Source organism: Leptodactylus fuscus, chromosome 8 (genome assembly GCF_031893055.1).
Source record: "Leptodactylus fuscus isolate aLepFus1 chromosome 8, aLepFus1.hap2, whole genome shotgun sequence".
Lineage (NCBI taxonomy): Eukaryota > Metazoa > Chordata > Amphibia > Anura > Leptodactylidae > Leptodactylus > Leptodactylus fuscus.
This window is the reverse complement of record NC_134272.1, coordinates 29,816,263-29,830,693: the sequence shown is the minus strand read 5'-3', so window position 1 is coordinate 29,830,693 and position 14,431 is coordinate 29,816,263. Positions and strand designations below refer to the sequence as shown.

The 14,431-nt window shown below is 43.7% G+C and overlaps 1 protein-coding gene across 1 annotated transcript in view; it reads right to left on the bottom strand.

The window, feature by feature from the left end:
• The window catches only part of KIAA2012 (KIAA2012 ortholog), a 106,872-nt gene extending 93,145 nt beyond the window's left edge, over window positions 1-13,727 (bottom strand). Inside the window, exons 1-2 of the mRNA XM_075285413.1 lie at window positions 13,627-13,727; window positions 1,868-2,149 (exon numbers count right to left, since the gene is read on the bottom strand). Of these exons, the coding sequence (XP_075141514.1) occupies window positions 1,868-2,149; window positions 13,627-13,713 (369 nt within the window). The 5' untranslated portion in view covers window positions 13,714-13,727. The remainder of the gene's footprint in view (window positions 1-1,867; window positions 2,150-13,626) is intronic.
• Window positions 13,728-14,431: the final 704 nt, after the last annotated feature.

The following is a 14,431-nucleotide window of genomic DNA, read 5'->3' as shown; positions in this document are numbered from 1 at the left end:
AATTTACATACTGGTAAAAAACGGTATTTCTAAGGAACGGCGCGGCGGAGATCACATCTAAAGGTAAGAGACGAATAGCCTTTCTAAAGTCTATTCCAACATGTTATCCACAGAAAAAAGGTTTTTAATGGTAGAATCCCTTTAATGTTTGCGGGAAAAATTGTTCTTCATGATAGTATTATTAATTACCCTGTACAATATACTGGGAAGCTGGAAAAAATTCAGAATGGGGTTGATTTGAAGAAAAAGTGCATTTGTGCGACTTGGGGCTTCATTTTTATGGCATTCACTGTGCAGTCAAAGTGACATGTTACCTGTATTCTATGTTTCAGTAGGATTCCGGGGATATCAAATTTATATGGTTCATTTACATTTTAACCCCTTAACAAAAATCCAAACCTTTGCCAAAATTTTATTTTATTTTTCTAAAGGTCGCCATATTCTGACTCCCGTAAATTTTTTATACTTCCGTGTACGGGGATGTATAGAGCGTGGTTTTTTTGTGGGGGCCGGGTGTACTTTTCAGTTCTACAATTTTGGGGAATTGCTTTTGCTTTTATCACTCTTTATTCCAATTTTTATCAGAGGCAAAACAGTGAAAAAATGGCGGTTTGGTATGTTTGGCTTTTTTTCACGCTACAGCGTACAGGAAAAATATTTTTATAGATTTGTAGAGCAGGTGTTTTTGGATACAAGGATACCTTATGTGTAGGTGTTTCACAGTATTTAAGTACTTTTAAATGTTTTCTAGGGAAAGGGGGGTGATTTGAATTTTTAATCATTTTTAATTTTTTTTTTATACTTTTTTTTTTTTTTTTTTTTTTACTTCTATCTTATGTTTTATTTTGTATTTATTAGATCCACTAGGGGTCTTGAACCCCAGGGAGTCTGATTACTAATGCAATGCATTACAATGCTGATGCATTGCAAAAAAAAAAGTCATTTCTATTGCAGGCTGTGTAGAGTAGCCTGCAATAGAAAGTATAGAATGACAGGCCGGGGAGCCTTGACAAGGTTCCCGGCTGTCATAGCAACGGGACACTTGCTCCAGGTGCCCATAAATGCCGGTAAACGCTGGTAAAATGGTGCCTTGGTCAGCTTTGACCAAGGCGCCAGAGGGGTTAATGCCCATGTTTGGTGCAGACACTGACTGCGGGGGCATTAGCGCATGGTGTCTGCTGTATAAAACAGCAGACACTGGGCAGCTATGGCAGCTGCTCAGCTATTATGAGATCCACAGGGTGTCCGCCATTTCCAAACTGAAAGTGACAGATAGAAATGTCCTCAGCAGTTTCTGCAACTTAGGTATTGTTGTGCTGGAGCCCTAGAGGAGGCACCAGCATAACAATACAGTGAGAAATTAGCTGTGGGGTGGAGATTACAACTCTCAACAGCTCCAGTGCATCTGGACATGCTGTGGGTTGTAGTTCTCAAAGGGGTCAGTAAACCTGAAAGATTTGAGGGCCAAATAGGGGGAAAACATGTGTTTGTGTATGCTGTACCTACCTTCCCACTAATGGACGTTCTCTGCTGCTGCGCTAATACGGCAGCTGCAGGTCCCCTGCTAGTGCTCATGTCGCCAAGGCAAAGGCATTGCTCAGGGGCCGGATCCCTAACCATGACCCTGGACATACAGATTGGGCCCCTGACCAGTATCTTCATAAATCTTCCCCAAATATCCCACATAAAGATTTAGGCCCATAGTTTTTATATATATATTTTTGGCTGTAAATATATTTACTTTATAGTTCTTGTGCTTTACGACTCTGCACATTACATGTCTGCCACTAATAATCCTAATCGCACGTTGCGTCCACCTGAACCTTTCTGCGAGGGTCCATGGTGTTGTTCTCTGTAATAAATGTACCTGTTTTCTTCCGTAAGATAAAATCGCCCCCGTCAGATCTTGCAGAGTGCTGAGCTCAATCTGGTAATTCTTCCTTTTGTAGCGATATCTTCTTTTCAACCTCCTGTCCTGCGATACCTTCCATGCTGGTAATGCCAAATCCTCAGAAAAGAGAACCAATGCTCCCTTCCTAGTGCTGTAAGTCTTGTGAGTTGGCACTGCCCAGTAGTGGTTGGAAGTATATCTACTACTGAGAAATTGTCTGATGTGATAATCTTGGCGGGATTTCCAATTGAAATAATCCTAAAATGAGAAATGAGAAAACAAAGTAAGCTGAAGAGGAATTCACATCAAAACACGAAGGATCAGTATTGCTCATAGAAATCAATCACATGACCTCTATTATTTTATATTACGTTATTTGTGAACATGAAATCCAGAACTTGGTTGCCAGAAAAATCAACACTTCTTGGAGCATAGTCCCACGACTATGATGGAGATCGATCATGAAAAACAGATTAGATGTCCCATTTCCCATGGTCAATTTGCCATGGTCATGGTCAACTATAATGCCATGGATCCCTAACAGATTTGAGTCTATGACTGATCGGCAAAAATCAGACAGAAATAGGGCATGTCCTATTGTTTGACAGGCTGGCAAAAAAAAAAACAGACATGTGAATAGCCCCATAGACTTTAATTGCTTAAAGGCTGTTTTTCACCATCATGTGAATAGAGACTAAGGTTCTGACCACACCACCTTCAAGGCTTCCAGTATACACATTGGCAAAACCATAGTGGTAGCAACTGCAGCTTTCTTTGATCTACTTTCTGATTTCCTTTGTTGTCCTAGTTGGTCATAAATTTATGACCCTTACCCTCTGGTGAGCTGGAGTAAGAAGATTTATGATACGCAGCCTTCCACGCTCAGAAAGGAGAAAAGTAACCCTTTAATGGCAAAAGATAGCAGTTCATCAGCAGCATATAGTCATACCTCCCAACTTTTGAAGAACTGAAAGAGGGACAAAATGTGCGGCGCGCATAGCATGCTGCGGTAAATTTAGCCTCACCCACTTTTGTGTTGACTCCGCCCATTCTCATTAATTTTTCATGTGCCCACACACAGTATAATCTTCCTACAGTCACCTGTAAATTATATGTTCCTCCTCTATCTCTCCCCCAGTTTCATATACACCCTTCATCTGCCCCCAGTTTCATGTCCCCCCTCCATCTCTGCCCCCAGTTTCATGTCCCCTCCATCTCTGTCCCCAGATTCATGTCCCCCATCTCTGCCCCCAGATTCATGTCCTCTCCATCTCTGCCCCCAGATTCATGTCCCCCCATCTCTGCCCCCAGATTCATGTCCCCTCCATCTCTGCCCCCAGATTCATGTCTCCACATCTCTGGACCCAGATTCATGTCCTCTCCATCTCTGTCCCCAGATTCATGTCCTCTCCATCTCTGTCCCCAGATTCATGTCCCTACATCTCCGCCCCCAGATTCATGTCCCTCCATCTCCGCCCCCAGATTCATGTCCCCACATCTCTGCCCCCAGTGTCATGCCGTCCTCTCCTTCATCTGCCCCCAGTTTCACGTTCCACCTCAGTGTACACATTACACTTACCTTCTCCTCGTTCCCCCGCCGCTCTCTGTGCACCTCTCTCTCTCTCACTTGCACACAGTTGTAGATGTGATGTGACATCATCACATCGCGTCTACACAGCCAGTAGGCGGCGTGCAGCGGCGAAGCAAGGAGCTGAACTGTGACAGCTCCTTGCTTCAGCCGTGTATGTGTTCAACTCAGATCTGCGTCCTCTGGACGCAGATCTGAGTTAAAATTGGGACATACCTCCCTCCAACCGGGACCGCAGGACACGTCACCGAAATCGTGAATGTCCCGCGGAAATCGGGACGGTTGGGAGGTATGGGATTCTGAGAGGGAGGCTGTGACACAAAAGGGGGCAAGATTACTACAGTATGTGGGGGGGCACCGACAGGGGATGGGAATGATTGGAAGCTTGTGTAAAGACATGTTGTGAATACGTTTTTACAATGGTTTGGGCCCATAAAGAGAGAAGAAGGAAAATGTAAATACTTCTAAAACGTATGGCTGGGGTGTGACTAGTGATTGTGAGGAGAAGGTGCATACGGGGGCCCAAGTTGAGGTTTTGCATCAAGGCCCGTAAGCCTTAAGTTACACCTGTGAATGTCTACGTAAAACATATGCCACTGTACAGTTATACAGTGTGAGCGACATATACAGTATCATCTACTAGCAGGAGGACCTGGCTTTGCACGGGTATATTTCATTTTTTGTTTGCATAGTGGCCCCATAAGAATTGCCCAGTTTTGCAATGGTGTATTTTGTATGTTGTTTTTGTGTGTTTCTGTGTGTCCTTAAGTGTCACATGATCATATGTATCTCATTTTTTATATCAGTGAAAAACCTGCAATCGGTTGTTATGGATACCTGGAGTAAAGCTGTGTGAATGTGACCTTGTGTAACAGTGTCATCCACAGTGCCCTGCCCCTTTAAAGCTGACATACAGCAGTAAAGAAAAATGGCTGGGTTGCTATTGAAATCTGGAGTAAAGCTCTAATATGTGGTACTGTGTGCAGAGCCGCATATCTAATCCTCCGGTGTGTGGTACTGTATGCAGACACGCGTATCTAATCCTCTGGCATGTGGTACAGTGTGCTGATGCGCGTATCTAATCCTCTGGCGTGTGGAACTGTGTGCAGACATGCGTATCTAATCCTCTGACGTGTGGATCTTAGTTTGGATATCAGCGTTTGATTGTACATGTGGAGTGACCGTGTGTATGGCAGTTGGAATATGAGTGAAAGACTTGCAGGTTTGTATTGGCTGATGGGGGGGGGAGTGTCATTGCTTTGGCAATGCTGTATCTCAGCAACGGTACATCCAAGCGAGTTGAGGCCTCGTCTTAAACTTTCCTAGACACCTGAAGTATCTGTGTGCGAAATTTGGTGAAGATCAGTCCAGTCATTTGGTCGCGCATAAAGAACAGACAGGCAGACATTATATTATTTCATTATAGTACTGCGCAAGACCCTGAAGAATGGCAAGGAAACACTCTATTGGCAATAGTTGGGTGAATGGAGATCTATGGATACTATGATGTATGGAAGATTCTTCCAGTCTATACCCCAAATGCAGAACTCAAGTCAATATGCAAATTAGCTCTTTGAAGCAACAAGGGTGTTGTCATTGCTCTACAGGGGTAATCGGCATCATCCTAATTGCTCCAAAGAAGTCATTTGCATATTGACAAAAAAGGCAATATCTCGGCGACAGAGATACCAATTCACAAAGGAATAACACCAATTGATTCAGGTGACCCTAACCTGTCTCCCTGTGGGGTTGGGTTAATATGCTGGGATCTGGGAAGAAACTTCCATTAACTTAACTTGTGATCTTCATAATTTCAGTGAGTGCTAAGTATAAGAAGACACAATCTTTGAGAAAACTGCTAAGCAGAAATTTACAAATCATTTATAGTAAGTGATTCAGCCTTACGTGCCGGTAATATGATTATGTTACTAGACAGGATGTAACATATGAGAAAATGTTAAACCTTTGGCTTCTTCCCATCCAAGAGATCAAAGGCCCAGACTAAAGTGACCATCAAAATACATATCGGGTGTTAGAGCACAGCTGCTGCATGACAGCTTCACACTATTCACACATCATGGCGGCTAAGTCAACTTCCTTTGCTAAACAGCTTTGCCAAATCCAATTTTCCTCTGCTTGAGAGACTGCAAGCCATTTACAAATATGAAATACATCCCGTATACATACAAATAAATAGCCGAGCACTGTAATATTTCACCACCTATTATTTATACTAAGGTGCAAATATACTTTGTGCCAGATAGAAGTTACTTTCACAAAAACAGGTTATTATTGCCATTAAAATCCATTGTCTGTCTATTTTATGGTCATCTTATTGTAGATCCAGCGCCGGTTTTGGAAATCATGGCATGTCCTCAGCACGGTTTTTACTGCAAACTTGGCATGGGATTCGCTAGGACTCATCCACTTTGCTTTGAATGGAAAACGTGTTTGACCCTTTCAGTCTCAGGAGAAAGAAACCACCACCAGTAGTGGGCAACAGCAACTTACTCCCCTCTCCCAATCAAAGTCTCATGCATGCTTAGCTGACCTGAGGGTGCATGTGTATCAGGGCTGGCTCCAGGTTTTTTTATGGGCCCTTGGGTGACAGACCCACAGTGGGCCCCCTTGTGGAGGAGACAGGAGTCGGGACACTGCACACCGCTGTGGGCGGACTAAGCGAGTGACGTCACGCAGGAGCGCGGTGTTACCTACGCTTTACCTCCCAACTTAGAAAGAGGGACAAAAGATGCGGCGCGCACCTTGGCAAATTTAGCTCCGCCCACTTTTATGTTGACTCCACCCATTCTCATTCATTTTTCATGTGCCTCCACACAGTATAATCCTCCTACAGTCACCCGTAAATTATATGCCCCCCCTCCATCTCTCCCCCAGTTTCATATACACCCTTCCTCTGCCCCCAGTTTCATGTACCCACCTCCATCTCTGTCCCCAGTTTCATGCTGTTCTCTCCCCTTTATCTTCCTCAGTGTCATGCCGTTCTCCCCCCCCCTTCATCTGGCCCAGTGCCATGCCGTTCTCCCACCCTTCATCTGCCCCAGTGTCATGCCTTTCCCCCCTTCATCTGCCCCAGTGTCATGCCGTTCTCCCCCCTTCATCTGCCCCAGTGTCATGCCGTTCTCCCCCCTTCATCTGCCCCAGTGTCATGCCGTTCTCCCCCCTTCATCTTCCCCAGTGTCATGCCATTCTCCCCCCCTTCTTTTCCACCTTATTGTTTAACACAAAACACTCACCTTCCAACGCTCCCCTGCCGCTCTCACTCCACTCACATACAGTGCCTACAAGTAGTATCCAACCCCCTGCCGATTTAGCAGGTTTGATAAGATGCAAATAAGTTAGAGCCTTCAAACTTCAAACAAGAGCAGGATTTATTAACAGATGCATAAATCTTACAAACCAAAAAGTTATGTTGCTCAGTTAAATTTTAATAAATTTTAAACATAAAAGTGTGGGTCAATTATTATTCAACCCCTAGGTTTAATATTTTGTGCAATAACCCTTGTTTGCAATTACAGCTAATAATCGTCTTTTATAAGACCTGATCAGGCCGGCACAGGTCTCTGGAGTTATTTTGGCCCACTCCTCCATGCAGATCTTCTCCAAGTTATCTAGGTTCTTTGGGTGTCTCATGTGGACTTTAATCTTGAGCTCCTTCCACAAGTTTTCAATTGGGTTAAGGTCAGGAGACTGACTAGGCCACTGCAACACCTTGATTTTTTCCCTCTTGAACCAGGCCTTGGTTTTCTTGGCTGTGTGCTTTGGGTCGTTGTCTTGTTGGAAGATGAAATGACGACCCATCTTAAGATCCTTGATGGAGGAGCGGAGGTTCTTGGCCAAAATCTCCAGGTAGGCCGTGCTGTCCATCTTCCCATGGATGCGGACCAGATGGCCAGGCCCCTTGGCTGAGAAGCAGCCCCACAGCATGATGCTGCCACCACCATGCTTGACTGTAGGGATGGTATTCTTGGGGTCGTATGCAGTGCCATCCAGTCTCCAAACGTCACGTGTGTGGTTGGCACCAAAGTTCTCGATCTTGGTCTCATCAGACCAGAGAACCTTGAACCAGTCTGTCTCAGAGTCCTCCAAGTGATCATGAGCAAACTGTAGACGAGCCGTGACATGACGCTTTGAAAGTAAAGGTACCTTACGGGCTCGTCTGGAATGGAGACCATTGCGGTGGAGTACGTTACTTATGGTATTGACTGAAACCAATGTCCCCACTGCCATGAGATCTTCCCGGAGCTCCTTCCTTCTTGTCCTTGGGTTAGCCTTGACTCTTCGGACAAGCCTGGCCTCGGCATGGGAGGAAACTTTCAAAGGCTGTCCAGGCCGTGGAAGGCTAACAGTAGTTCCATAAGCCTGCCACTTCCGGATGATGCTCCCAACAGTGGAGACAGGTAGGCCCAACTCCTTGGAAAGGGTTTTGTACCCCTTGCCAGCCTTGTGACCCTCCACGATCTTGTCTCTGATGGCCTTAGAATGCTCCTTTGTCTTTCCCATGTTGACCATGTATGAGTGCTGTTCACAAGTTTGGGGAGGGTCTTAAATAGTCAGAAAAGGCTGGAAAAAGATAATGAATCCAAACATGTGAAGCTCATTGTTCTTTGTGCCTGAACTACTTCTTAATACTTTAGCGGAACCAAACTGAATTCTGGTGGTTTGAGGGGTTGAATAATAAATGACCCTCTGAATAAACTTTTCACAATTTAAAAAAAAAATTAAACAAAGAAATAACATTCTTTTTTGCTGCAGTGCATTTCACACTTCCAGGCTGATCTACAGTCCAAATGTCACAATGCCAAGTTAATTCAGAATGTGTAAACCTGCTAAATCTGCAGGGGGTTGAATACTACTTGTAGGCACTGTAGTTGTAGGCCCGATGTGACGTCATCACATTGTGCCTACAAATGCAGAAGCCGGACCGCAGCGTTAAAGCAGGAGCTGAGCTGTGACAGCTCCTGCTTTAATCGCCTATGTATTCAGCTCATTGGCGTCAGACGGACGCCAATGAGCTGAAATTGGGTCAGGCAAGTGCTGGGGTGGGCAAGTGCCAGGGGGCCCCCAGAGCCTCTGAGGGCCCTGGCACTTGCCCGACTATGCTGTGCGCTGACGCCAGCCCTGATGTGTATTATGTGGTCGGGTGGAACAGGTATTTACTGACAGCTATCTAAACCTCAGGACCAGCTATAGGCCGGGTTAACACAGGGTTTTTCGGTCCGGAACCTGAAAATACGGGTTGCCGCGACTGGATGCCAGTGCAGTGCACCGGTATCAAGTCGCACGCTCCGCTCCAGATTAGGCCCAAATGAATGGGTCTAGTCGGGAGGGAGTGTCTTCAGGTGGATATCACAAGGTGAATCCGCCGGAAAGAATGCGCATCTCGCTCATCTCCGGCTGCCGGAAAAAAGAACTGACCAGTCCCCATTGATTTCAATGGGAGCTGTCTTTTTGGTCAGGATTTTGAGGCGGATATGGCCTCAAAATCCTGTCCAAAAAACTCTGTGTGAACTTACCCTTAGACTTATGCAGTGACATTTCATCTTGGAAGGAAAAAGGGGTAATGCTTATAGACCAGAGCGATGGCGATGATAGGACAATATAAGCTAATCTGTTGGACATGGCCATAGCGCTGTCTGATCTCACAGAATGCTGCTTCAGGAAGAAAGTAGTATACTAGTAAAGTATTAGCTACTGTTATATATATATGCTCTTTAATCATTTATCAAACGTTAGGTTCACACTAGTGTTCGGATTTCTCAGTGACCCGAAAGATAGAAACCCTATCCAAATAAAAAGCAGCTACACATCGTACGCAGAGTAAACTCGTGGACCCCATACACTATAAAGTGGTTCTTTGTGTTTCCTCCAAAAACGGTGGAGAAAAAAAAAAAAACCTCCTTGCAGGACTTTTCTCTCTGCCAATTTTAGGTGGAATGGGGGACGGAGCCTTATACGGAGACTCGAGTGCTAGTGTGAATATGTATGCACAACCTGTAGACAATGCAGGCATCAGAAACCTTAATATTTCATTTAATGGATTTGTGAAGGTAATAAAGGGGATTTGGAGCTCAAAAAACTAACATTACTGGCAGAATATAATATGGGTATGTGGCACAATTTGCAGGCAATATTGTCAATGTGGGAACAGTCCCGGGGCACAGTTAATAGGGGCAAACTATGGTCGTAAAATACAACATTCATCTGCTGGGTACTGATTTGTCCTAGTCTTTGTGAGAACATAATACAGTATTTTAGTAAAATTGCAGTCTTTGGTCTTCATTTTTATGGCCTGGACTGGTGGCTTGTTGAATGCAGTGGCGGATCTAGGCTTTGCGGGGCCCTGGGCAATTGACTTTGGCGGGGCCCTACTTACTGGGAGGTCAGCGGCATAGAAACGACGTAGTCTCGCTGCTGGCTTTGCATATGAAACCTCACCCACCAACTGCAGCAAGAAAACCAGGAAGAAAGAAGAGTTTACTGCAGCGAAGACTGGTGAGTAAGGGACATGGGAATACCCCTTTAAGGGCCTCGCACTTCTAACCATACCTCCCCACTTTTGAAGATTAGAAAGAGGGACAAAATTGGCTCCGTCCACTTTTATGTTGATCCATTCTCATTCATTTTTCACCACACAATTTAATGGCCGGACATAGGCCAAAGCCTACTCTCTGACAAGCGACATATCCTGTAACTTAGCTGTCTGCTAAAGTGCACTACCTTCAAGTGTTGGAAAAGATCTGTCCTGACTTCAGACACCAGTTCAGACAGCTGTTGGGGGCCATTGCTCTTCTCATTAATCACACTTTGTATATAGATAAGGAATACGGCCTACAATGCTCCATCTGTAGCCACAAGCACCCAAAATCAATCAGAACAAAGAGCCCTGAGTCTGCTCATAGAGCACAGTCCTTCACAAACTTGTGAACATACCTGCCATTTGTCAATGACAAATATGGAGCGTATGGAAAATATCAGGGAATAGTGTGACTGCTCACCAGCAACCTCCCCATTAGAAAAAAGCTCACCTTAAAAAATGTCAGGGGATAATCATACACATTAGGGAGAGTGTGTGCTTACATAGGCATATGGAAACTTACAAGTCATTCCTGCTCCGCTAGGGATTCTGGGTAGAAAATGTGCAAATCTATTCTCCAGGATGTAATTAAGAGAACAGTGCCTCTGTATGGAGTTTATTGCCAAATTAGTATTTCTATTCCAAAAGGAACAGATTCCCAGCTATGGACAGCGCTGTTTCGGTCTTTTGGACCTCCTTTTTATCCCTGCGCTATGCTGAGGAGGTCCAAAAGACAGAAACAGTGCTGTCCATAGCTGGGAATCTGTTCCTTTTGGAATAGAAATACTAATTTGGCAATAAACTCTGCATCATGTCAGTAGGCTTATTAACTGAGTCATGCATGATGTTAAGGGGGCTACCCTCTAGAGGGCAGCATACAGAGGCACTGTTCACCTAATTACATCCTGAGAATAGATTTGCATATTTTTTTACTTAAAAAATGTGGAATTTTTTTGTATATGGCATTTAAAAAATGGAAACGCAAAGTGGCTCAGAGCTGTTATATATCTGGCCCAGTGGATTCAGATGCATTTGCTTCCGTGTTTCTGAAGCGTTTTACTATGTGAGGCCTAAAAGAATTTTAGGGGATCGGCATACTGTATGAAGGGGCAATGAGTTCTGTGGCCTCTCAGGTGTTTTATGCCATGATTGCAGGCAATAGCCCATTTAAAATGGCCTAATGTGGTGGAAAAGGCCCCCTCCACTGCCCCCCAGTGAGATCGTGGGAGCTGTCTGGTGGTCTATAACTTCAATGACTATGTCGATGAAGACTCCCAGGTTATATAGTAGTCTTCCTATATATACACACACACTAAAAAATTTTTTTTTTAAAGACTTAAAATTCTTAAAATAAACAAAAATTCTAATCAAATAGAAACATATGTAAATTAGTTATCCCGGGTCTGAAAATTCCACAACCAGATAAAATTTTTTTTTCCCATCTGGCCCCGCAGAAAAAGATGCCTTAAACAACCCCATTAATGGAAATATTAAATACGTGTCACAATATCTTTGTTATGGTGTTAAAATATATCAAAAATTATATAAACTGCCATAATCACAATGACCTGCAGATTCTAAATGAGACCCAGTTTACATCTGCGTTTGGTAATCTGTTCAGGGAGTTCGCATGGCATCTATTGGGTCCGTGTGCTTTCATAAGCTCACCGCTTGTCAATGTGTTCGGTAGTCCGCATACGGACACCGGTGGTTTACTTTAAAAATCCATTCAAATGATTGGGTTTTAAAACTGACCGTCAGTAAGCTGTCCCCTATCTCAGAGGATTAGGACGGAAACCCGTGGGCGGTCAGCGCTGGTAGTGTGAACACCGCTTTAGGTTTCTGAAATTTGCCAATTATTATTAAAAATGCAATAAACTAGAGATGCTCTTTTTTTTTACTAACATAGCTTTTAGAACATTTTTATTCACATATATGTAAGGCTTAAGCCCCACATTGCGGAAACGCAACTTTTTTTGTTGCAGAATTTGCTGTGCTTTTTAGAGTCAAAGTCTGGAGTGGATTGAAAAGGAATGAAAGATATAAAGGAAGCTCTTAGATGTTTCCCTGATGTAAGGCTGAGTTCACACTGAGTTTTTTGTCCGGGATTTTGAAGCGGAATCCTGTCAGTTCTTTTTTCCGCGAGCGGTTTGTTCCAGCTCCCGGAAAAAAGAAGCGACATGCTCATTCTTCAGGCGGATGCCGCGGACAGTTCAGCTGAGAACGTCCACCTGAAGACACTCCCTCCCATCTAGGCTCATTCATTTGGGCCTAATCTGGAGTGGAATGCCACAACTACATGCCAGTGCACTGCACTGGCATCCAGATGCAGCTACCCGTTTTTTGGATCGGAATCTGAGGCGGCCTACACGTCAAATTCCGGTCTAAAATACCCCGTGTGAACCTGGCCTTAAATCCTCTCCTGACTTTGGCTCAAAAATCTGCAGCAAAATTTGCAACAAAAAAAGCTGCTTTTTCACAATGTGTGGCCTTTTTCCATGACACTTTGCGCTTTATATGTACTTGAGTTGTTGGGTTTCCAGTCCATGGGATAACTTGCAGATCAGTGGCGTTCAGACCACTCAGACCCTCATTTTTCAACCCCCGTTCTGAATTGGTTGGGTGTGTAGTGGCAGTGGTTGGGCAGTGTACGCAACACTCCATTCAGTTTAATGGAAGTGCCAGAGATAGCGGAGCACTGTGTTTTGGCTATCACCGTCACTCCCATTGAAAGGAATGGAGCAATTTGCATATTGACCTATTCAGAACATGGGGCAAAAAAACAATCAGTGACAAAAAAACTTGTGGAAATTTTATTTTTAATAAATGGCGATTTCCTTTGAAAATGTTAATGTCCCTTCGCTGATCTGCATTTGGATGTTTTGTGGAGGTTTGTCACTTTTTGCTGAGGAAATTTGTGAACAGATGTCCATTAATAAAATAGAAATCCTGTGCTACAACCACTCATATATATATACGGTATATATGGTTATGTACAGGTGGTTCTGATCTCAGCATCATCCAGTCTGTCTGGGATTACATGAACAGACAGAAGGATTGGAGCAGCCGACATCCACAGAAGATCTGTGCTTAGTTCTCCAAGATGGCGGGAACAAACTCCCTGCCATGTGCAAGTGTCCCTAGAAGAATTGATGGAAGACAAAGGGCAGTCATACCAAATATTGATGGGATTTAGATTTCTCTTTTCTTTATTCTCATAATTTTGTTAATTCACAAAAATAAACTATTAACATTTCTATTTTTGAAAGCATTCTTACCTTGTAGCATTTTATTTTATACCTGCCTAAAGCTTTTGCACAGTATTATATATACCGTATATACTCGAGCATAAACCGACCCGAATATAAGCCGAGGCCCCTAATTTTACCACAAAAAAAACTAGGAAAACTTATTAACTCGAGTATAAGCCGAGGGGGGCTTTTTCAGCACAAAAACTGTGCTGAAAAATTCGGCTTATACTCGAGTATATACGGTAAGTACACATGACAATGAAATACCCTCTAAGTAAATTATCCAAAATGTCCATCTCACCTGTGGTTCATAGTAGACCACTAACTTCTCTTGAGTGGTCCTGACCACCTGGGCATTCCCACGGCTCAGCAGTGACAGGGTTGACATCTTTCATGGCCGACTTCCAGCAGTGCTGGACATCCCAATACTCTGCGCTCTTACATGCCAGGGCTGCCAGCCTTCAGTGTGCTAAGCCGTCACCATCTTGTGATAAATCCTGCAGGATAGATGGGGTTCACAAAGTTATCCAGTGATCAGATTCCAGCCAGAGACCTGTAGCCGTGTATTAGCAAAGATTTGTGTTGTTTCCAGGCCCGCCCATTGCTCGCACTGTTTGTGTTGTCTGCCCTGCACCGGTTGCCATAGACCGCACTGTCCCAAGTCATTTTGTGAAACTCTTCAGTGCTCTGCATTGTTAAAGGAGATTGTTTCTGCGGTTACCTTGGTAGCAACCAAGTGGAGGAGAGAAGGAGCCCTCAGGGAGGTGTGCAAATACCAGAAGGAAAATTGGGGAAATCACTTGCTCCATGCTGATCTATATAGTCCCTTGTATGTCTATATATCTATCTATATATCTATTTATAGATCTATACATAGATAGATAGATAGATAGATAGATAGATAGATAGATAGATAGATAGATAGATAGATAGATAGATAGATACATGTCTGAATTGTCTGTATGTGTTCTTATACACTGTAATTGGAATATTATTTTATTAAGCTACAGATAGGCAAATCTATATAGGTATAAATGTAAAAATGTTTTACATTTATATATAGATTTATCATTACATGTCGAATGTCAATCCTACCTATACAAAAC